Source organism: Cuculus canorus, chromosome 11 (assembly GCF_017976375.1).
Source record: "Cuculus canorus isolate bCucCan1 chromosome 11, bCucCan1.pri, whole genome shotgun sequence".
Lineage (NCBI taxonomy): Eukaryota > Metazoa > Chordata > Aves > Cuculiformes > Cuculidae > Cuculus > Cuculus canorus.
In genome coordinates, this window is record NC_071411.1 from 20350474 (window position 1) to 20374905 (window position 24432).

At 43.9% G+C, this 24432-nt stretch overlaps 2 protein-coding genes across 3 annotated transcripts; both read left to right on the forward strand.

Annotated features, from left to right (window-relative positions):
* Positions 1–2344: 2344 nt before the first annotated feature.
* Positions 2345–22270, forward strand: TSEN2 (tRNA splicing endonuclease subunit 2). Of its 2 annotated transcripts, XM_054076399.1 has the most exons (14): positions 2345–2417; positions 11459–11605; positions 11701–11896; positions 12625–12706; positions 13423–13459; positions 15272–15794; positions 15906–15983; positions 16555–16605; positions 17889–17979; positions 18079–18183; positions 19725–19761; positions 20380–20491; positions 21589–21678; positions 22135–22270. In XM_054076399.1, exons 3-14 carry the CDS (start codon positions 11723–11725, stop codon positions 22192–22194), a joined length of 1440 nt encoding a protein of 479 aa, XP_053932374.1. In that variant the 5' UTR covers positions 2345–2417; positions 11459–11605; positions 11701–11722; the 3' UTR covers positions 22195–22270. The 2 variants fall into 2 exon arrangements, with proteins under 2 accessions (XP_053932374.1, XP_053932375.1); XM_054076400.1 differs by lacking the exon at positions 18079–18183 and having other exon boundaries at positions 17889–18027.
* Positions 4011–10737, forward strand: LOC128853288 (uncharacterized). Its single transcript, XM_054076875.1, has 2 exons — positions 4011–5253; positions 5515–10737. The coding sequence occupies exons 1-2, from the start codon at positions 4011–4013 to the stop codon at positions 9048–9050; spliced, it is 4779 nt and encodes a 1592-aa protein (XP_053932850.1). The 3' UTR covers positions 9051–10737.
* Positions 22271–24432: the final 2162 nt, after the last annotated feature.

The window sequence follows — 24432 nt, forward strand, 5'->3', positions numbered from 1 at the left end:
GTTACCTACAATACTTTGGCTCACCATTTCAGTGGCAGAGCTGAAAGAACGACCCTGAAGTCATCAGAGTATTTCTGTGTGCTTTGGTCACAGGAACACAACAGGGTCCTGTGTCATTTAGCTTCGACACTTTGTATGTGAATCAATGCTCAAAATAAATGCTCTCACAAGCTGGTGGACTGTAAGAACGCTGCCTTGGTGTCCTCATGTGTTGCTCTGTGTTTGCTGTGTACCCTCAACAACCATCGCTGCTGCCCTGTGCCTCATGAGTCCACTAAATGTAGTGGACAGGTATGGCTGCACTCGAGCTCAAAGGTCTTTTCCAACCAAACAATTCTACGATGCTATGTCTGTAAAATGGGAATAAGGGATAAAATACCTCATAAAGAGCGATGCATTTTTACAACTTGTTAGTGACATCACTGATCTCTCTGCTTAAAATCAGACTGAACCCTCTGAGAAGCTATCTCCCTGGAGCCACAACATCTTGATCTTCACTCCTCGATAGTGGCACCTCACGATTTGACCTCAAAACAGGGAAAAGTGGTTGCATCACAGCTGCACGTACATCTATAAAGCTGATGAGCAAGGCTCAAGATGGTTACAAGCCCACTGTTTGTGAATATAGAGAGGGGATTTTGTTCCTCACTAACTAGTGAAAATCCTTGACATTTCTACTCCGCACTGGTGTGGCCCCACCTTGAGCACTGGGCACAGTTTTAGGTGCCACAGTAGAAAAAAAATATAAAGCTACTGGAGAGTGTCCAGAGGAGGGCACGGAATCGGTGAAGGTTTTAGAGAAGCCGTATGAGGAGCAGCCAAAATCACTGGATCTGTTCAGCCTGGAGGAGACCTCATTGTGGGCTGCAGCTTTCAGACAGGAGGAGGAAGAGGAGCAGGCGCTGAGCTCTCTGACCAGAGGGAACGGCAGAGAGATGAGCCAGGGGAGGGTTAGGTTGAACATTAGGAAACAGTTCTTCACCCAGAGGGTGGTGAAGCCTGGAACAGCTCCCAGGGAAGCAGTCATAGCACCAGACAATATTCCAGAGGTGTTTGGCCAAACCCTCAGACACAGGATGTGAATGTCGGGGTTGTGCTGTGCAGGGACAGGAGTTGGACTTGGTGGTCCTTGTGGGGCCCTTCCACCTCGGGACATTCTATGATTCTATAAGATTTTTTTCAGGTTTACTCCTTTTTTTAATGGCATACCGCATCCTTCTGTGCTCAGGTCAGTCACACCATCGCCAGAGCTGCTGCTGAGGGGCTGTGTGAGCTGCCCTGCGCTACAATACAGCCTGGGGGACAGTGTGATGGAGAGCAGCCCTGCGGAGAAGGGCTTGAGGTGCTGTGAAGCTCAACATGAGCGGCAATGTGTGCTTCCAGCCCAGAAACCAACCAGCTGCGTCCTGGGCTGCATCCAGAGAAGTGTGAGCAGCAGGGTGAGCGAGGGGATTCTGCTCGGCTTTGGTGAGACCTCACCAGGAGCCCTGTGTCCAGTTCTGGACTCCTCAGCACAGGGAGGCCATGGAGCTGTTGGAGAGAGTCCAGAGGAGGCCATGGAGATGATCTGAGGGCTGGAGCACCACTGCTATGAGGACAGGCTGCGAGAGTTGGTGTTGTTCAGCCTGGAGAAAAGAAGGCTCTGGGGAGACCTTAGAGCAGCTTCCAGTGCTGAAGGGGCTCCAGGAAAGCTGGGGATGGGCTCTGGATCAGGGAGTGCAGGGACAGGATGAGGGGGAAGGGTTTTCAGCTGAAAGAGGGGAGATTGAGACGAGATCTTGGGAAGAAATGTTTTGCTGTGAGGGTGGTGAGGCCCCGGCCCAGGTTGCCCAGAGCAGTGGTGGCTGCCCCATCCCTGGAGGGGTTCAAGGCCAGGTTGGATAGGGCTCTGAGCAACCGGATCGGGGGGCGGGGTCACAGGGGGCGGGGTCACAGGGGCGGGGCCATCGGGCGCCCAGTGGGTGGGGGCGGGGCCAGCCGGGCGGTGGGCGGGGCCAACGGGGGGAGGGAGGGGTCCGAGGCCAGAACGGGAGGGGCCGTGAGCAATGGGGTGGGACGAGGCCGAGGTGAGGTTCTATTTGTGGGCGTGATCAGTCGAGGGGCGGTGTCAAACGGGGCGGAGCAGAACCGAGGGCGTGGTCAGCGCCGTAGGGCGTTGTCATGGAGGCGTGGTTAGATGGGGCGTGGTCAGTCGAGGTGGGGAGGGTCGGCGGGATGCGGGACGGTACCTGAGGAGGAGCGATCGGGGGCGTGGCCAGTAGAGGGGGTGTGGTCATTGGGCTGTGATGTGGTCGGGCGGTCGGGGCGTGGTTAAGGGAGGGGGCATGGTCAGAGTGAGGTGCAACTGCCCCAGAGGGGGCGTGGTCAGTGGGAGGCGGGGCCGGGCGGCCATGGCGGTGTGGTGTGCACATGCGGCGGTGAGGGCTGCGCGGGGCCTGAGTCTCCCGGTGTCCCGCGGGGCCTGTGACACCCCCCACCCCGTGTTCCCGTGTCCGATTGTCCCACGGGGCCCGCGTCCGTCCTCTCCGTATCCCGGTGTCCCACGGCTCCTCCACCTCCCCCCTCCCGCGCCGTGTTCCCATGTCCCACGGGGCCCGTGTGTCCCGTCCCGGTGTCCCACAAGGCCCGTGTTCCCCCGTGTCCCATTGTCCCATGGGGCAGTGTGTGTGTCCCCCTGTCCCGGTGTCCCAATGAGGCCCGTGTGACCCCCTCCATGGGGCCCGTGTCTCCCCCATCCCTCCCGTGTCCCATTGTCCCACAAGCCCCGTGTCGTCTTCCCCCGTGTCCCGGTGTCCCACGGAGCCCGCGTGTGCTCCCCCCCCCCGTGTCCCGGTGTCCCACAAGGCCCATGTCCCCCCCCGTGTCCCATTGTCCCATGGGGCCAATGTGTGTCCCCGGTGTCCCAGTGGGGCCCTTGTCCCCCCCCCCCGTGTCCATGTGTCCCACGGGGCCGGTGTTCCCCCCCCCCCCCCCCCCCCCGTGTCCCACGGGCTCCGCTGCTGCTCCTCACGCCTTTCCCTAAGTTATGTGAACCAGCGGGTATTGAGGTGTTGGAAAACTCTAGTTTGTCTTACTAAAATGTAGTCGAATAACTAATAGTTCTAACAATTCTATTAAATATAGTTAAAAACTAACTACTCTGTTGAAATTTCGCTTGCTCCAGGGTATAGTCTCAGGTATCCCCATTTGGGAAGGAATGCTGAAAACTCTTACTGAGCCAGAAGAAATCTTATCTATGTTAACAGGACATAGAGTTGGTATCTTTTCTAATGCAAGCAGTAAACTTGCAAAGAGATAACAGTTTGCATAAAAATGTAAAGAATGCTGAAAATGTTGCAAGACCTGATGTGACAATCACCGAAATGAATATGTAGGTTGCATCCCTTTTGAATATGTAACAGATTGAACAACACTTCAAGGATAAATGGCGAACGCGATGTGACGGTCTTTGAACCAGATTTGGGTGCGTACCCCTGGTTCCCGGGGCCTCGAAATAAAGCACCGCATATAACCTTCTTCGTATGGTTATGTGTTTGTCTCTACGCTAACAGTTTTGGCGACCCAGGTGGGACCTCGCGGGCATTGCTGAGGCGGCTCGCATCGATCCCGCTCCGGCCGGCACCGAGTGATTCTCGGGGAGCCATCGACCGCAACCGACCTCTGCTGCCCCCGACGGACCGAGGATTATATTGGTAAGACACGGTGCTTTATCAGGAATGGTACCATAGTTGTGGTTTGGTAAAAACCTGCCTGTTAGACGCGGCGAAAGCTACGCTTGGTTGGGTTAAGGAGCTCCAGTGGGAAGCCTAGGCGCCGTCCATAAGACAGTAGCGAAAGCTCTGCGGGTTCGGCATTGGAGGTTTGGTTTTGTTTTGTGTAATTCTGTGTGTGATATTGCGTATTGTTTGCATAATTTGTTATAAGGTGATTGCAAAATGTCACCAATACCAGGATCATCACCATTGGGGTGTATCCTAAGACACTGGAAGGAAGGGAGGTTTGGACAAGGAATGCAGAAAAGGAAATTGGTGGAATATTGTAATGTCTGGTGGACTCAGTATGAATTAGAGGATCAAGTACGTTGGCCAGAAAATGGGACTTTGGATTATAATACTATTTTACAGTTAATGCTGTTCTGTAAACGCGAAGGGAAGTGGGATGAGGTACCGTATGTAGAATTGTTCTTTATATTGCGAAACAATAAGGAATGGCAAAAGGCGTGCGGGATTATGATATTAGAAGTAAAAGTGGATGAAAAATGTCAAGGTTGCACAGCGGAAAGAAAATGCATGCAATGTTCGGCAGTAGAGAATGCTGTACAGCACCATCAGGATGAGGATTTCGATCTCCTAGTGGCCCCCTCAGCCCCACCAGCCCCTAGGGATTTGAGGGAAGATAAGGATGGGGACGTAGAGGACCAACCCAGTGGAAAATATGAGACCGATTGTCCTTGTACTCCGATATCTCACCGAACCAGACAACGGGATGTACAGGGACAAGAGGTCAAAAGCAAGATGATAGCACCGTTACGGCAAGGGGTGGGGGCTGAAGGGCCGGTGTATGTAAAAGTACCATTCTCCCCCGGAGACTTGGTGCTTTGGAAACAATCGGCCGGGACTTATCGAGAAAACCCGGATAAAGTAGCAAGAGTAGTAAAAATGATCATGAAAACCCAGAACCCGGACTGGGATGATATACAGGTACTATTAGACATATTAATGGATACAACAGAAAAGGGGATGGTGCTAAAGGCAGCCCGGGAAAGGGTCCGGGAAGATATACGACAGGGGGTGGTCACTGGGACGGTGGAGCAGAACTTTCCTATAGAAGACCCAATGTGGGATTATAATACTGTCAGAGGAATGACTTATTTGAGAAGATATCAAGAATGGGTGGTAGTAGGAGTACAGAATGCTATGCCCAAAGTAATAAATTGGTCAAAGCTCTATAATGTAAGGCAGGAAAAAACAGAATCTCCCTCTGCATTTTTGGAACGCCTCATGGAAGTAGCCAGGAAATACACGGATTTAGACGTAGAAACAGAACAGGCCAAAATACAGCTGGCTTTGATTTTCTTGGGACAGTCACAGGAGGACATCAGGAAGAAATTGCAGAAATTGGATGGGGGAGAATTGCGTAATTTGGACAGATTATTAGAAGTTGCTTGGAAGGTATATAACAATAGAGAGAAGGAAAACACCCAGAGGCAACATCGGAATTTGCTAGCGATCATGCAAGGAAAAGATCCCCAAGGTCTGGGAAATAGGGGGAGAGGAAGAGGGGTAGGACGAGGACGGGGGAGAGGACACGGACCCGCCTATCCTTTTAATAAATTAGAAACGAGAATTGGTAGGCTTGGAATAAATCAATGTGCATTCTGCAAACAAGAAGGACATTGGAAGAACGAGTGCCCGCAAGGAATAGGACAGAGGAATCAGATGGGAACTCCATTAGGAAATACTGAAGTAGTTAAAACAATGATTATGGGGGAATACGAAAATCAAAGCTGACTAGGACGGGAAGGGGAGGAACCCTTAGTAAAGGTGAAACTAGGGGAAAGAGAAGTGCAGTTTCTAATAGACACTGGAGCAACATACTCAGTCTTAAATGATTTACATGGGAAACTGGGAGGTAAAACCGTGACAGTGGTTGGGGCCACAGGGAAAGAGGAAGTACGGCCATTCACCCGACCCCTGGAATTGAAATTTGGAGGAAAGGAACTCTGGCATGAATTTTTGTACATGCCAGACTGTCCAATTCCACTCATGGGGAGAGACTTACTTTCTAAGTTAGATGCCAAGATTATTTTTGAAAATGGAGAATTGATTATGCAGGTACCAGAGTCAAGAATAGGACAAATACTAGTGATCAGAGAATCCCCAAAGACCCGGATACCTAAGGAAGTAGAAGAAGCAGTCGTCCCCATCGTTTGGGAGACGGACGTTCCCGGAAAATCGAAAACTGCACAACCCATTAACGTGGAACTGAAGGATGGGGCGAAACCAGTAAAGGTAAAACAATACCCCATAAAATTAGAAGCTCGATATGGAATAGTGGGAACGATTGAAAAATTTTTGAGGTGCGGGATATTGGAAGAGTGTGAGTCGGAATATAATACTCCGATTTTTCCAGTGAAAAAGCCGAACGGAGAATACAGGTTGGTACAGGATTTAAGAGCCATTAACAATATCACAAAGGACATCTATCCAGTGGTTGCCAACCCCTATACACTGTTGACATCCGTGAAGGAAAAATATAAGTGGTTCACTGTAATTGACTTGAAAGATGCTTTCTTTTGCATTCCTCTTGACAAAGGTAGTAGGAAATATTTCGCTTTTGAATGGGAAAACCCACATAATGGACGAAAGACACAACTAACATGGACAAGACTCCCACAAGGATTCAAGAATAGCCCGACACTTTTTGGAAACCAGCTGGCAAAGGAGCTGGAGCTATGGACAGAACAAGGACAAATTCAGGTACCACGAGCCCAATATCTCCTACTACAATACGTTGATGACATTCTGATTGCGACAGAGTTGGAGCCAACGTGTATCCAGGTAACCATTGAAATTTTGAACCAATTAGGATTGAATGGCTACAAGGTTTCTCGAGAAAAGGTTCAAATCGCATGTACAACTGTAGTATATCTAGGATGTGAGATAACACAAGGACAAAGAAAATTGGGAATGGATCGCATTCAGGCTATTTGTGCGATCCCCGAACCCAGGAACTTACATGAGCTCAGGTCATTCTTAGGAATGACAGGCTGGTGCAGGCTATGGATTTTGGACTATGGACTAATAGCAAAACCTCTGTATGAGGCTCAGAGATCACCAGCTTTTATTTGGGAAGGACCTCAAAGAAAGGCCTTCAAGAAGTTAAAAGAGGCTTTGACCAGAGCACCGGCATTAGGCCTACCAGACCTGACCAAAGACTTCCAACTGTTTGTCCACGAAAGACAACGATTGGCATTGGGGGTTTTAACACAGAAACTAGGAAGCTGGAAAAGACCAGTAGGATATTTCTCCAAACAGCTGGACCCCGTGAGTGCTGGGTGGCCATCGTGCCTAAGGGCAGTGGCAGCAACAGTGTTACTAATACAAGAAGCTCGAAAATTGACACTGGGAAAGCGCATTGAAGTGTATGTGCCCCATATGGTACTAACAGTTTTAGAGCAAAAAGGGGGGTATTGGCTCTCCCCAAGTAGGATGATGAAATTCCAGGCGATGCTTACAGAACAAGATGATATAGATCTGAAAACTACTAACTTATTAAATCCAGCAGCTTTTCTAGGCGCAGCAATGGAAGATGGTCCTTTGGAACATGATTGCGTGGAAATCATTGAACACACGTATGCAACTAGAGAAGATCTAAAAGATAACCCGCTTGAACAACCAGAACAAGAACTTTTTACTGATGGGAGCAGCTTTGTGGAAAAAGGGACCCGATATGCTGGATATGCAGTAACCACACAAAATTCAATAATAGAGGCAAAGGCGCTCCCAACAGGAACATCCGCCCAACGAGCAGAAATAATAGCCCTTACTAGGGCCTTGGAGTTAAGTAAGGATAAAAAGGTGAACATATGGACTGATTCGAAATACGCATTTGGGGTGGTCCATATACACGGAGCATTATGGAAGGAAAGAGGACTTTTATCCTCACAAGGTGCAAGTATAAAATATCAAAAGGAGATACTGGATTTGATAGCTGCAGTACAATTACCCCTACAGGTGGCAATCATGCATTGCAAAGCACATCAGGGAGGGGACTCTAAGGTCGCGGAAGGAAACTCCCTAGCGGATCGGACAGCCCGGCAAGCTGCACGGCAGGTACAAAATATGATGGCCTTAATACCTACGAAGGTAAGCCCTTTCCAAAATTACTTAACACAAAAACCAAAGTATTCAGAAGAAGACGAGAAACTAGCCGGACTAACGAAAGCCCAGTTAAATTCGGATGGGTGGTACTTAACAACAACCGGGCAAGTAATCGTACCATCTAACGTTATGCGAACAATCCTACAAACAGAACATCAAAAATGTCATTGGGGAGCAGAAGCCTTGGTTACTTATCTCAAACGCAGCATAATCTCAACACAGATGTTAACAATGGCAAAATCTATAAATGCAAAATGCGAAATCTGTCTGAAGAATAATCCAATAGTTAGGAAAAGGATAGAAATGGGACATATTAGAGTAGGTATGGAACCAGGTGACTACTGGCAGGTTGATTTTGTGGAATTACCTAAGGCCCAGGGGTATCGGTATTTATTGGTTGGGGTTGACACCTTCTCTGGATGGCCGGAAGCCTTTCCCTGTCGCACAAACCAAGCTAAAGAAACGATCAAGTGGTTATTGCGAGAAATTATACCAAGATTTGGAGTTCCTCTGGGAATATCATCAGATAGGGGACCACATTTTGTGGCTACTATTGTTCAGGGAATAAGTAAAATGCTGGGAATTTCTTGGAATCTCCATACGCCATGGAGACCACAGTCGAGCGGACAGGTGGAAAAGATGAATCAGACAATTAAGAGGCAGATTAGTAAGATATGTCAGGAAGCCAAAATACAGTGGCCACAAGCATTACCCATAGCGCTCCTGAGAATAAGAATAAAACCTAGAAGTGGGATAGGGGTGAGCCCTTATGAAATTCTTTTCGGAAGACCCTACGAGGCGCCACAACCTAACCTCAATATGCATATAAAAGGTGGGCAAGATGTATATAACTATGTGTTATCCCTTGCTAGAACTTTGACGCGGCTGCGGAGTACTCTGGTTTGGAATCGACCCTTGTCGTTGGAACACCCAGTGCACAATATCAATCCAGGAGACCAGGTTTACGTCCGTGATTGGGTTGAGGAACCACTGAGAGAACGGTGGAACGGACCGTACCTGGTGCTGCTGACTACCTTTACCGCGGTTAAAGTGAAGGGAATTGATTCCTGGATTCACTACACACGGGTAAAGAAGGTTCCCGGAGAGTGGCAAGCAGAAGTAACTGGACCTACAAAGCTGAAACTTACATACCAGAAGGATGTCTAATTACGTCTATGGGACAATCATAATAATATGGTTTCTGATGAATATGACTTTTTCCACAGGCACCCACCGGAAGAATAGAAATGTGAGATATCATCCAGAACAAAATGCCATTCTGTCTTGCACGGTTCAAAATCAGAAAGTGGCAGTAACATCGGGAAAAGGAATCCAATTCAACATTAACAAAGGATTGGAAAAGATAATAGTATCCCATAGAGAAAGGCGAGATATAGAGCCCACTCCAACACCACAGGTAATACACCTCCCCTCAAGGGACCCTGAGGAAAACTTAATAATAGGCTTAATTAAGGATTTTGCAGGAATACAGAATACCAGTAAAATCACTGCTTGCCTTCCAGTTCCTAAGGCAGCGGGGGAACCTATAAACTGGGGAATAATAACTTTCCCTCTCCCAACATCACAGGGAAATAAAACTGAGTGCAAACAAATAACCATAGAAAAGGAACGGCAGGTCAGGGTGAAAGGGGAATGGCTGCCAAAACAGATTTGTAACCAGCTCGCAAACTCCACCTTCATTACTAAGAATTCAGGAGGAGAATTTGGGGTATGTATGTATGATAGAATTATCACAAAAACAGAGACACAATGGGAATGCCAAGAAAGACAAAAACAATTAGAATGGGAAACCATTTGGTCAACTAATATCTTGCAAAAATTCCACTATGGTGGTAACACTTCGTGGTGTATCAAATGGGAGGGAAAGCAGGACGCAACAATTCCAACCGAAACCCTTTTGGCCAATAATGGAGTTAGTCGAGAAGTGATACAAAACGTACCTTGGTGGAATTGTTCTGAAATATGGGACTGTGATTCAAACCCAGATGAAATAACAATACCCTCCGTAAGAGTGGCTTTAAAGGCTGGGTGCGCCTGCCGGGGATACAAAAGTGGAGGACAGATGATCCCCTATCATAAACCAGATTGTAAGTATGCAACTATTAAGAGTATGGGAAATTTTGTATGGGCCAATAGTGATGGAACGTGGACTACCCATTTACCAGTTACGGGGAAGGTTAAAGAAATCACATTAGGCTTACCCACCTTATGCCCGATTTGGAAACGTTCCCCCTTTAAAGGGAAACTGGAAACTCTACAAATCAACAGAATCAAAAGAGATATAAAGGAAGATGATACATGGCAGGAGCCCTCTACAGGAGTGAAGGTAGGATGGGCCCTTGAATCTCTCTTTGCTGCTCCAGTAGCTACTTACCGAAATAGAGACATGATTTACAAATTGATAGGGCAGACTGAAAGGTTAGCTAGAGTTACTAAAAAGGGGTTCAGAGATTTGAATATGCAGCTCCAAGCAACGACAAAAATGACTTTGCAGAACAGAATGGCATTAGATATCTTATTGTTGAAGGAACATGGCGTTTGCGGATATTTAAAGGATCGAGTTGATCACTGCTGTGTGCATATACCGAATGTAACCATGGATATAGAATATGACATATCTCAACTCAAGAGAATTGAACAAGAAGCTGAAGAAGAAAGAAAAGAGATCGGCCATAATTGGATAGGAGAAATATTTAATGGATTGGGGATTCATTTAGGCGGGTGGCTACAATCACTTTTAGAAACTATTTGCACACTCTTGTTAGTATTCCTGGTCATCTACCTAGTATACTTGTGTATCCGTCAAGAAATCACCCGTAACACTAGCTGGACGCATAAGATCATAGGAGCAGTAACCCGGGAATACCCACGACGCCTGACCCCGCCACCGAAGTACTACGAGACTACGAGAATGGAGAACTAAGGTGAAAAACTGAAAAATGGAAATACCTTCTTAATGAAAGAAGGTATTTCCAAAGGGGGGAAATGTTGGAAAACTCTAGTTTGTCTTACTAAAATGTAGTCGAATAACTAATAGTTCTAACAATTCTATTAAATATAGTTAAAAACTAACTACTCTGTTGAAATTTCGCTTGCTCCAGGGTATAGTCTCAGGTATCCCCATTTGGGAAGGAATGCTGAAAACTCTTACTGAGCCAGAAGAAATCTTATCTATGTTAACAGGACATAGAGTTGGTATCTTTTCTAATGCAAGCAGTAAACTTGCAAAGAGATAACAGTTTGCATAAAAATGTAAAGAATGCTGAAAATGTTGCAAGACCTGATGTGACAATCACCGAAATGAATATGTAGGTTGCATCCCTTTTGAATATGTAACAGATTGAACAACACTTCAAGGATAAATGGCGAACGCGATGTGACGGTCTTTGAACCAGATTTGGGTGCGTACCCCTGGTTCCCGGGGCCTCGAAATAAAGCACCGCATATAACCTTCTTCGTATGGTTATGTGTTTGTCTCTACGCTAACAGAGGCACCCGCGGGCTGTGATTTGTGCTTATTCTCTGTTCTCTGCTCCTCTGTCCTGTTCCTGCAGCATTCCCAGCAGCCCGTGTCTTGCCTTTCCATCCCTGCGGTGCCTGAGAGGAAGAGGCTGATGGATGAGGGCAGTGAACCCCTGCTCGCCGCCAGTCTGCTATGATAGTTACAGAATTAAACCTGGATTGTGCTCTAGGATTTAGTGGTAATTTGCTGTTGGGGAGGGAATATTGCCACGAGGTGTAAAAATGGGTGAGTTTCAACTCTGGAACACTAAATGTTTTTGGTTTCACTTTTTAGGAGGAAATATTCATATTAGGAAATGGCTGAAGCAGCTTTTCATCCCCCAAGAAGGAAAAGAAGGGTTTTTGAGGCGTATGAGTCTCCTTTTCCTGTGGATGTCGGTGGGAAGGATTTCAGAATATGCCAAGCTGAAATCATTAACAACAATGTCATCGTGAGGAACCCTGAAGACATTGAACAGCTTTATAACAAGGTGCTGTACCCTGTTGGCGCAGTATTTTTAGTGGTTTAGACGTAGGTGGACATGATATTAAAATTTTCCTGCCTTTATGTTTTCCTTTCCGTGTAGCCTCTAGTAATTTTCCATACCCTTCCTCTCCTCAAATCACTACAAAATATATATTCTATATCAAATCTAGAAAGTGTTTAATTCTCATCCCAGCAAGTAAATTTTGGAATGAAGTGATGTAGTGAGTTAAAAGAAACAGATGCAAAGACTTCACATTTGTTCTGTTTATTTCTCCGTGTAAAACTTCGTGCAACCTCTCTTTTAACATCAGAGCGATTCCTTCCTGAGTAGAATAAGCTATGTTAGGCCTCTTATGTCAAGTACCGTTTCACCACTGTTGTTGTGCAGTAGCTTTATCCCTCTGCCTGTTTTCTGTCATGCGTTGTGACAGCATTGATACTCAGGTGTTTTCTTCTGCATCTGCTTCAGAAGTTTGGTTGGAGATGCCAACTAACATATAGTTGAATTGAAGACAAAGACGCAGCATCTCCAGTAGTTAAATTTTTGAGTGCCCCAATGTTTAATATTGCACTGGTTATCAGAGGTTAAGCAACAAGCTGTAGGCAAAGCTGAAATGCTGCAGAATTTCAGTTACCTTTTTCCAGCTGGTCTTGGCAGTAAGCATTTTACGTTTGGCAAGAAGTTCATTTTTGTCTGATGATATAATAAGGATTTTTCCCTTTTCTTTGAAGGGCTATTTTGGAAAAGGTATCCTTTCAAGAAGTCGGCCAGTGTATAGCATCTCGGATCCTTCACTGGTTGCTAAGTGGCAAGGTAAATTGTGCCAGTTTGTACTTACTTGACTATTCTAACAATGCTTCTCACTTCACTTATGGAAGATATGTGTTTATAAATTACGTACAGAAAAATAATCTTTCTGCTGGGTCTCTCTCTCCACACCTACCGGGTGGTGGCGAGTGCAAGATGCCTAGGAAAAGTACAGGAACAGGAAACAAATGTTGGTAACTCCTTAGTGCACGCTCCTAGCCTTTCCTGGTTTGTTGCTTAAGAAGTCTGTAAGTAAAGGTATCATCCTTGGGCTTTTCTTCCTATAACTGACCAATTTTTCTTGGGTTTAATCTGTAGATTAAGTGTCCATGAAATCCTGAGGCAAGGGTATGTGAAGTTTTTCATCTGCTCATAACCAATCACATCTGCTCTGCTCTTGGTTGTTTATAGAAAGGCTGTCATTCTTTTCTCCTCTTTTCCTTGACAGTTAAGTCAGTAATAATCGCTGGATTTTATATCCTTCTGTAACTGTCTTTATACAGGCTGGAGAGAAGTAGTGTATTTAGTTATTCCTCTTGTCGAGGCTGTTAGCTCTGTACCAATTCTATCTAGTTCTGCTGCATCCTTGAATACAAGTCGGACCAAAATGGCAGAGTATTGAAAAGGGAGGTAGTTACTAGGCAGCAGATAACCTCAGTGATCAAAACCCTATGAAAACATTTTTGTCTTGATGAAAAAAACATGTTTTTTTCTTCATACAGGTGCTAATATAAACATGCCTATAATTACGTCTAAAAAGTAAGTTACTTTACACTAAATTATTTTTGTGTTTTTTTAGGAAGCAGGTTCTATCTTACTGCTTTTCAGATTGTTGGCTTTATAAATGATGACAACAACTTGCTTTTATTTCTTTTTTATTATTTCATTTATGAATCACATAAGAAAAACTGGGAATAGAGTAGGTGATATTCAGCATGATTTTTCATGTAAGCTTGCAGGTATTAATTGCTGGATGGAAGCCAAGATTGAGTGCATGCGTAGTAGCATGGGTATTTAACTCATAATAATGTCAAGCATAATAAACTTATTTCTCAGCTGAAGAGGAGAAAGTGAAGTTTCCAGGGCAGGCTATTTAAAATCCATTTCCATATTGAATTACTAGAGTGTGGTCAGAAGTAGCTCTTGAACTTTTATAATACGTAAATGGATGACTTTGGTTTGTTTTTGAAGTCTCTGTCAACATTTCTGGTTTGTACACTGAGCAAAACAGGGTGTTGTAGCACATGCTTATTTTGTTCTGCCTAAATAGTATATGAACTAACTTAAGAGTGTGCAAGTTAGCTACTCTTTTTGCTTTAATACTGGACTTTTAGGTAACACAAATAGTATCAAATTACTACTACTGCTACTACAGTTACTGCTACATGCAGAAACACGCATCATAGAATCAAAGAATTGTTAAGGTTGGAAAAGACCTCTAAGATCATCAAGTCCAACCACCAACGCAGTACCAACATGCCTACTAAACCATTCTTATTAGTCTGCTTTGACTGCTTTGTGTGCCAGCAGATGTGGCTGAGCATCAGTGAAAGCGTAGTCACATTGGTGCAGAAAGTCCATCATAATCTCTCGGTTGAGATCTGTAAGTGCAAATTATACAGTATATATCACATAGGACAAAGAGGAGTCTATTTTTATAACAAAAGGTACAGCACTGAGTTATGGAGGGTTTTTTTTATGAGACATTTTGTATTGACACATGAAATTCACATTTAATTGTCTTTGTTGTTGTTCATTATTGGTCTGTAATTGCTGTGTTAGGATTTTGGTTTGGGAAATAAAGAATATTGTGCCAGAGTTGTCCCAAGTTTGAATGAGGAGAGCTGCCTGTAACACTCACAGAATCAAGAGTAATGTCTTCAAATGGATATTGATGTTCTCTTCCAAGGAGAAACAAAAACCAAACTGAAAAACGTTAGAAATACTTACAGCTTTTGGCTATTATCTCACTGATAGAATTATTGTTATTTCTCAGGGATGGGAGGGTTTTGGTTAAAATTAAAGGTGCTTTCTGCTTAAGATTTTTACGCTAGTGTTTTTGCTGTGCTGTCATTGCTGTTTCAAGACAGTTAAAACAGCGTTCTGAAGATAACTCTTCTCAGTAGTTAGCTGTATAATTTGTGAAGTGTGCGAGTGATCTAAATGCAAAGTCTTGTTGCATATTTTTATAGTGCAGGCTCTGATACAAGACATTTTTGCAGGGAATTCAGGCTTAAGGCTTCCATGGGAGAAGGGAGTTTTTGCCTGCTGAAGTTGTTGCTTCTTGAAGCTGTGTAGCAGTAGTCCTCCTTGCATGGTTCTTGCACAATATTTGGTAATGGCATTTGTTGCCGCAAAAATTTAAAAGGCAAACCAAAGCCAGAGAAGGCAGCAGAGTCTTGATGGTCAGTAACGTCTGCAGCTCCCTGGAGACCTCTTACATCGTGCGTGCGTAGCAGTTAACTGGGTGTGTGCATTCAGATTTTTATGAACTATGCTGAATCTTTTTACGATATTAATTAAAAGAATGTGATGACCTAGAACTTCTCACGTATTCTACTTGTTGACTAGGTACCAGTATCACGTGCAGTGGGCTAAAAGTATTTTGCAAGAGCAAGGATTGGATGACTGCTCAGTTACCGAAATTCTTGAAAATATCACTAAGCCTCTTGAGCTGCCAGTTTTGAAAGAGGATGGAGCTGAACAAACCAGTAACAGTTGCAACAGTATAGGCCCAAATACAGAAAATACAGAACTTTCCAGACCATCTTCTGCAGATACTGGAAATGTAGTAGCCCTCAGCCCCGAGAATCAGAATGGAGGCCAAAAGAAAGCCCGACTGGAGGGAGATCCAGCATTCAATCCTGTGGCTGTATGTGACTCTAAAGAACAGGAACAAGGCAACTCGAAAGAAATAGCTGAAGCGTCGTGCCAGAGGCATGCAAGCAGCTTCTGCAAGTCTAAGGAGAGTGCCAAGCAAAGGTCTCATGAGGTGATCATGTCAAAAGAATATGCTCCAGAATATGTGTTGGTGCAAGAGGAAGAAGAAGGTAGCTCATGTCTTGAAGATGGCTCTGCTCAGGCACAAGAAAATGTAAGGAGGAAAAGTATCCTGATCTTATAGAAAAAGTAAATCAGTGCTATTTTCAGAATTAAGTGTTTTTTCCAATTTAAAGTTTTAGTAATATGGTAAATTTTCTTGTAGCTTGTCAAGAAGGAAAAACTAGTATGCAGAAGAAATCCATTTAGGATTTTTGAGTACTTGCAGCTCAGCTTGGAAGAGGTATGTTTTATGTACAATACAATTCTGTTTACTTTTAATCTGAAAAGTAAATACTAATCTATTCTACAGCATAATTCAATACCCGTTTCTGAAGTACAGCATTCACCTCAATCTCTTAAGTGTTTGGATTGTTTTAGTCATCAAGATTATTTTCATAACCTGTGATATTGGTAAAAAAAAAAAAGTAGGATCCAATCCCAATCACTTTAGATGAATAATCCCACTGAGACAAAGAGACCGGTGGTAGGAGTTCAGTACAGAAATACCAGGAAAATAACATTTATATAAATCCTGCGTCAGTTGTGCTGCTTCTGAATACATTCACGTGTGTTAGCTTTGACACGGTGCCTTCAGGAGCCCACTGCACAGCCACAGATTTTCTGTAGTGCTGTGTCTGTTGAAATGTAAGGATCATGAACGTGGATCTCAAAAGAAACTTTGAGGCACCTTGTTTGTGTGGATGACGTTAGGATTCTTGTATAAAATTAATTTGAGCCTTTGTTCTTGCATGGAACATAAGCTACAAGAAGAACCTAGCTAACAGTTAAACTTACTCTGTTTAATTTTTCAGGCTTTCTTCTTGGTGTATGCACTGGGATGTTTAAGTATTTATTATGATGAGGTAAGAGATTCAATTAATTTTGGATTGCTGGGGATATCTTTACTTTGGAAATGGTTTGTTCTGAAACTTTTACCTACTGTGGCATTATTTTATGGTATTACTTCTGAAGGAGGAAATACCAAACAGAGTGACTGGGAAGTTTTCCTTATAAGTAGTGATATTTCTGTTAATGAAATACTAGTCTGAAAGTTTTATGTTTACCAAGGCAAATATAATTAAATGTAATTTTTCTGTAGAGAAAGATGTATTGTTGTAACTTGGGCAGGAAATATGGGAGAAGCAAGTGTGGGAGGAATAGTATCATAGAATCATAGAATGGTTTGAGTTGGAAGGGACCTTACAGATCATCCAGTTCCACCCCCTGCCATGGGCAGAGACACCTCCCACTGGCTCAGGCTGCCCAAGGCCCATCCAACCTGGCCTTGAACCCCTCCAGGGATGGGGCAGCCACAGCTTCCCTGGGCAACCTGGGCCAGGGTCTCCCCACCCTCATTGTGAAGAATTTCTTCCAATCTAAATCCAATCTAAATCTTCCCCTCTCCAATTTATAGCCATTCCCCCTCATCCTTTCACTCCACGCCCTTGTAAACAGCCCCTCCTCAGCTTTCCTGTAGCCCCTTCAGGTACTGGAAGCTACTGTATGGTCTCCCCAGAGCCTCCTCTTCTCCAGGCTCACAACCCCAACTCTCTCAGCCTGTCCTTGTGGCACAGGTGCTCCAGCCCTTGGATCATCTTCGTACCCCTCCTCTGGTTCTGTTCCAACAGTTCCATACCCTCCTGATGTTGGGGATTCCAGAACTGGACACGGGACTCCAGGTGGGGTCTCCCAAGAGCAGAGTAGAGGCGGAGAATCCCCTCCGTTGCCCTGTGGTCCCACTGCTTTGGATGCAGCCCAGGGTACGGTTGGCCTGGGTTGCAAGCACACGTTGCCTGCTCATGTTGAGCTGCTGTAACAGGAAAGTTCCTTGGAGTTTTAATCATTAATCTGGAAGTAGATCAAGCTACTGTTAATATATGGCCAAAATAATTGAAACCTACCAGATGTTTCTTTAAACATGGGCATTCTGAGACTCTTCATGAAATGCTAAAAACCCCCACTAAAGGGAGCAACAAGTTTCCATCTTATATTTAGGGATTCCATATTTTATTGCCTGCAGTTCATATTCTTTGCAGTAGACTGATACTTGATGTTTGGCTGTTGTGCTCTACTACACACTCTATTCTCTATCTGCTGTGATATTAATACAGTCACTAATGCCTTTGGTTGTGATTTTTTTTTTTAGGAGCCCTTAACTATTTTGAAGCTGTGGGAATTCTTCAGTGAAGTGAAGCCTGATTTTAAAACGACTTACATGGCATATCACTACTTCCGCAGTAAGGGTTGGGTCCCCAAAGTCGGGCTGAAGTATGGAACTGATCTCTGTAAGTGGCTGCCTTAAAAAATAGGAAAATTTGCTACTGACTTCTTTCCAGGCAGTGCAAACTCCAGTGCCAAGGATGAATTCAGTCATGGGAGAGAAGGCTTTGCTACTTGCAGCTGGCAAAAGACCTCTTTGGCTAGAGTAGTTAGCAATAAAGGTAGGTGAGTGGAGTATAACATTGTGTATCCACTAGCTGAGGAGATAACTTAAAGGGCCTGTTGGTTTGCTTTGTGAGGTTAATACAGGATTGTGCTGCAATTCCTTTCCCAAGTGTCTTTACCCTCTCTAAACACAACTTCTGCAGTAGTAACATGACAAGTCTCTGGAATAGGGGGTTTGCATCTAGATCCCAGTTCATATCAAAATCCATGCATCATTCATTCTGTTTAATGGAAGCTGGAGTTGTGCTGAACTTAGTGCTGAGACTGTTTCTCTGTATGGGCTTTTGGGGAGGAGGCCGGGAAAAGGACTTGGTGTTTGTTGATGGTGGGGTTTTTAATCTTACAGAAGTAATCAGTAGTGTCCATAATCCCTCGCTAAGTCATTCAAGAACTACATTCAGCTCATGTCAATGTAAACAGTACAGTAATGCCTATTTTTGCAGGAAGATGTGCATAAAGGGAGATAATTTTTAATATATGCATACAAACCAGCAGGTGTTTTAATACTGCTGAAGCGGTTTTACAATTGTGAGGTTTGTGTATTTGAGTTTAAGGTTGTAGAGAGCCAGATCAGTGTGAAGGTTCGGCTGAATCAGCATTGCTGTTCTACAACCCTGGATTGTAGTTAGGGGGTTCTGCTGCTGATCAGCCGAGGTATACATGAAATTGATATTAGTTTGTTCACTGCCCATTTGTATTCTGGCCTGAATTTGTTGTTTGGCATGCCACTGCCTTTGGATTTGTGCAGGACAAAGGAAGTGGACTGATTTAAGGCTGGTAGGAGTTCTGCTGAGCTCTTCTAGCTTCGTGTTCTTTGACAGTACCTTCTTAGAATTTATATTGTTACTATTGCTTATAACAGGTAGTTTGCAAATTGTGGTTGTCACTGGAATGCAGTGCTGCTTGTCCTTTTCCTGGCAGGGCCTGCACTAGCCAGCCATAAAAGAAAACCTGTGCTAGTTAAAGGAAGTCCCCTCTTACAAGCTTGTGACAAAAGGGCAAGAAGAAGTGTGACCATTTAGCCAAGTTACAGCAGTCCAGCTGCAAGGAGTCTTGTGTACTCTTGAATAGAGAAGGAACTTTGAGTGGCTCTGGTGGGCAGGATGTAAGAACTTCTGCCACTTGCCTCTCTGAAAACGTGTGGAAATTGCTTGCTTAGAACAGAAATTTGATGGCTTACTGTCATTTTTTTACTTGTACTCCAGTGGCTCAGATTCTGCTGTAAATATGGTGTTAAAAGCATGACTGTTGCAAAAAAATTCCATCCCAGGCTTTTTCCCCAATAGTTGCTAGCTGTCCTTCAGCTCTTTTACCTGTCTCTTCCCTGCCTTGAGTCACCCCGCTGTTCCAGGGCATTTTTGTCTCTTCTCTCTCCACTTACTGGGACAACTTAATTCTGAGCAGAATTCAAAGGGTTTGAAGTTCTGTCTCATGTAATTAGAACTGGCAAAACATTTGACAATATTTATGGACCCAGGTATTAAAGTCGGATGAAACTCCAAGATTATCTAACTAAGGTGTTTCTCTTTCATTTCAGTGCTGTATCGAAAAGGTCCCCCCTTCTATCATGCAAGGTTTGAAGCTCATGTTTCTGTTTCTCTTATTTTCAAAATACTAAATTTCTCTCACACAAACTTCATATTTTCACTGGTTAGGCACATATTCGTCACTCAAAATACTTTGCCAGGTGCATTCATAGTGGGAATGGGAAAGTCCTCTTAGCAGAGGTACTAAATAACGCAATTTCATTTAATTCATTAAAAACTGAAAGTTGGAATGAGCGTGTTTCACACTCATATGATGAATGCACTCTAGAAAGTAATTTGATTTAGTAATACTGCTAAAAATATATGGTATGGATAATGTACGTAATTTGGGATAAAAAACTGTCTTTGTTTGTTAGTTAGGTTGAATTCTTAGATAATAAATTGGTTTTAAATGTCAGATTGTCATTTGTAACAGAATGCTGCAAATATCAGCAGAAGGGGGAGGGGGGGAAAGTGCCAATAAGCATATTCACAACAATCTTCTCCTCTTTGCCTGGTAGAAAGAGACTTGAGTTTCACAACTTGCTTACTGCATGCTGGCATGTTCTCTGACACCAGTTTTTAGGGTCTAAGTCTTAAGTTTCACAATCTTCCTAAAATGGTAATTTTCTTTCTTTGAATTGTCCCGTCTGCTTTCTTTTCCAGTTACTCTGTCATTGCTGAATTAGTCGATGATAACTTTGAAGGTTCTCTTCGCAGACCACTCAGCTGGATGTCCTTGGCTGGGTTGAACAGAACAACAGCTAATGCTTCTAAGGTAAGTGTAAGATGCTAGTTTAAAAATAGCTTTAAAATGATGTGTGAGCCCAGTGCAGAGGCAGGACGCAGGAACAACTGCAAAGCCATAGGTAAAATGCAAAGAGTAATTTATTTCCATTTCCTCAAAGAGCGAGGGAACTCCAAAACAGCACCCAGGCAGAGGAATCTGAAGCGGGAACACGGGAACCACAGAGCTTGGTTCTTGCTAGAAAGTGAGAATCCCGATTATCAGGGAAAGGCAGAGCAGTTTTCCACCGTGCTTTATCTTTCCCACAGCAGGGCAGCAACCTTAAGAATGTTTTCTAAGAGGACCCTGAGTTTATCACATTCCTCTGTTACCTAAACACAAGGGTTCTATTTGTCAAGCAGACAAATAGGCAATCATTAGTATGATTTATGTGTTTTTCTACGTCCCAGCTGCAGAGTCACTACAGTGTGTTTTACAGTTCCTCCTCTCCAAACTTCCATTATCTTTCCACAAGTCAAAAATGTACAGTTTAGTTCTAAATAACAGGGAGTTGGAGTGAGGCTGGAACGAGAACTCTGTTTCTAGTCTGCTGAAGATCATGTTGAGTTACCTTTGTCAATAGCCACATGAAACCCAGAAGAGGCCTGTTGTGTGACGAACAGAAAGACCTGAGGGATGCTTCTTTCCTCCTTGCCATTTCTGCTTTTAAAGCCCTCTCTAGGGTTTTAAACCTACCAGGAACAGTGAACAGTTTTCTTGCAAACAGTGAAACTTAAATTTCCACGTGATTTTCTCTGTCATAGAGCCTCAAACATAGTGCTTCCATACTCTTTACCATAGAATCATAGAATGGTTTGGGTTGGAAGGGACTTTAAAGCCCATCCAGTTCCAGCACCCCTGCCATGGGCAGGGACACCTCCCACTGGATCAGGCTGCTCAAGTTCCAGTTGTAGTTTATCTCATAGCAGCATTATGCTTTGATAAGGAAAATGAGATGAATATTGCATATGAGCTATGCATATCCCCAACTTATTTTCCAGGAGACATCTTGTAGGAAACTCAGTATCTGCATTTCTAGTTGTACAGAGGGAAATCAGGTGAAATTCATGTTTTCTGTTTACCAACAGGAGCTGATGTTATGCTATTTGATTAAACCGTCTGACATGACTGAAAAAGAGATGTCAACACCAGAATGTATGAAAAGAATTAAGGTTCAGGTGTGTAATTACTTCTTCTGTCCTTTGCCTGTGTAGCTTTTCCCTGGGACAGCTAACTAACAGCTCCCTTGAACTGTTGCTTGCTCTTTAGCGTGCTTTGGATTTTGCACGCACAGCTGCAATAAAGTTAACAGGATTGCTTTGTGCCCTGAAGTGCATTACAGGCTGTTTAAAGGCTGAAGATCTAAATTTTAATGTTGCTGCTACAGTCAATGTAAACATTTGCATGGGGAAACAGGATACCTATGGAGATTGCAAGTTTGACATAAATTTGAAAATGAAGGGAGGAAAAATGTGTGAGACCAGCTTGCTTCAGGAACAAAGATAGTCCTCTTCTACAATTTCCCAGTGGTCCCATAATATAAGTCACTTTGCTGAAGGCTTAAACCCCATCCCTCACCGATTCCTCTTTTTTTTCATTCCCACTTCAATAATAGTTGCTGGTTTTCATTTCAGGAACTGATTGTCACTCGTTGGGTTTCCTCCCGTGAGCGCAGTGAGAAAGATGAATTTTGACTACATAGGAAAAGCTTTGTTATTTTAAGACCACATCTTGTTTTTTTACCTGATCTTCTCATGCTGAACTGTTGCTTCAGAGTGATTTCTATCAACATATTCAGGTAGTGTGTATAAATGCTATTTAAAATGAGGTATAGCCTGTTTACTGGAGAGAATGTTACATTGAAAAACATAACTGAATTATAATAATGCATATGAAGGGGAAAAAATTAAAGCTGTATCCCAACTCCGAATACGTGCTACAAATGTTTGTCTTTGTGTAGTGGTTAGCGATGGTGCTTTTAGTATTCTGACAGGTCCAGGCATAAGTGCTGAGCATGCATCGCCTCCTGCAGAGCCACTGAAGTCCAAAACCTGAATGTCTGCCTAAAAGCCAAAGAAATGAGGGTTTGGTTTTCTGGGAATACCTCTTTAGAGTTGAACTTGGGAATTGTAAGGCTAACTTACTTTTGCAGCTCAGCACAGGGTCCTGCGTTTCTTCAGAAATGAGGACTTAAACTTGATAGTCCTTAGGTTTGCTGCTGGCTTTAAACCAGCAGTAATTACAGTCACTCAAATAACCTTTTGTGTTACCTGTGGTACCGTTCTTCTCAACCAAAACCTGACTTGGTAGTCTTGATGAAGTTGCACAAACTTAGCTTTGGTGGTTGCAATATCGAGCATCATAACACATTGCTGTTAAGTCCTGAAATTCAGTGGGGTCAACGAAAGGTGCTTATTTTCACAAGCGCTGCTCAAAATTGAGGAACTCTTCCCAGAATGTGCAAGGATTTTAACTAATTCTGGGGTCTTTGTGCCTAACAGCAGTGAGAGCCGTTAGGCATTAGGGAATGCTGTTGCACTCCTCCCTGTTTTGGTAAGATGTCTGACTTCACTGGGATTTCGCAGCACAAGATTTCTCGTTGAGAGTAAGGGCCCAGTCTTGCCCCGTGACAGCAAGATGCCCTGACCACAGGTTGATGCCCTTTACTTTTGTTGAAGGTGGGTTACCATGTGGAAAATAATGCAGATTTGCTGAGCCAGTGAGAGGAACTCAGTCTCTCCAGCCTGGCAAGTATAGGTCTTGGTTTCATAGCTGCTTTTTTTCTTTTATCCAGTAACTACAACCGCCTGTGCTTTTTATTCCATAGAGCACTTGTAGCTCCCTTTATTCTGGCGTATCGTGTGCGTTAAAACAGACACCGCTGCGTTTTGTGCAGTCACGTGTAGACAGTGCTGAGCGTTTCTGCTTCGCTACGCTAGGTGCCCGCTGTTCTGGCTTTGTAAGATTTAATCATCTAGATTGCAGGTTCCTAAATACTGTATTTGCTATAGCTAAGCCACATTTGGAAAACAAACCAACCCAGCAGGTATTAGGCTCTCTTTGAAGCACAGCCAGGAGGTTTAAGTATCAAATACGCTGCATTTGAAGCAGATTCAGCCATTCCACCTTAATCTTTGAACAACAGGCTTTCTTGCTTCACCCTGCTGTGAAGATTCTCCCACCCTGTGTTGTGAGAGAGCACATTTGCTGCAACACCAAGTATGTTATAGCCAGTGGTGATGACGCTGTTCTGAATTTTCTTTGGGCTGTTATCAAGCACTATAAAGAGGGCTTTGCCTCCTGGTCAAAGGAGATTCTCCAGAGACGGTAAAAATTCCGTCAGCTCAGACTGTTTCCGCCAAACACAAACCCACAATCTTGTTTGCCTGAGCAGTTTGGATTATAAAGCCATGCCACGAATGCATCCAACTCAAAGTGCAAGATCTTCTAGTCTTCGCTTTCATTTAATAGGACTTCTACTGGAAAGACTTAAAATGAAAATGTTAATTGCACAGTAGCTGTTCTGAGCTGGGATGCGTATGCTGCCTGTCTGAGGGAAGGTGGTTTATTTCTATCCACAGGCGGCTGCACTTCACGTTTCAGTACTGTGCTGCCGAGTAATGTACCCCAGGGTGGTTGTACCCTAGCACTGATACTTGCCATTGTGTTTATACCAGTTAACATACAGTACTTCAATGAAGCACGGATTCTGATTCACTCAGAAATAGCATGCCATCGTTTCTTTTTTAAGGTAAATCCTAGCTGAGGAATTCCAACGTGCAGTAGGAGTGGGTGGATAGGTCTCCAACAGCAGCCAAATGGCATGTTTCAGGTTGGCTGTCTCTATTGTGTTGTGGTTTTTTAATATAATATAGGAGCTGTACCTTAGAATTTAGCAAGAAGCCAAAGAACGTGGCAAGGCGAAGTGTGTA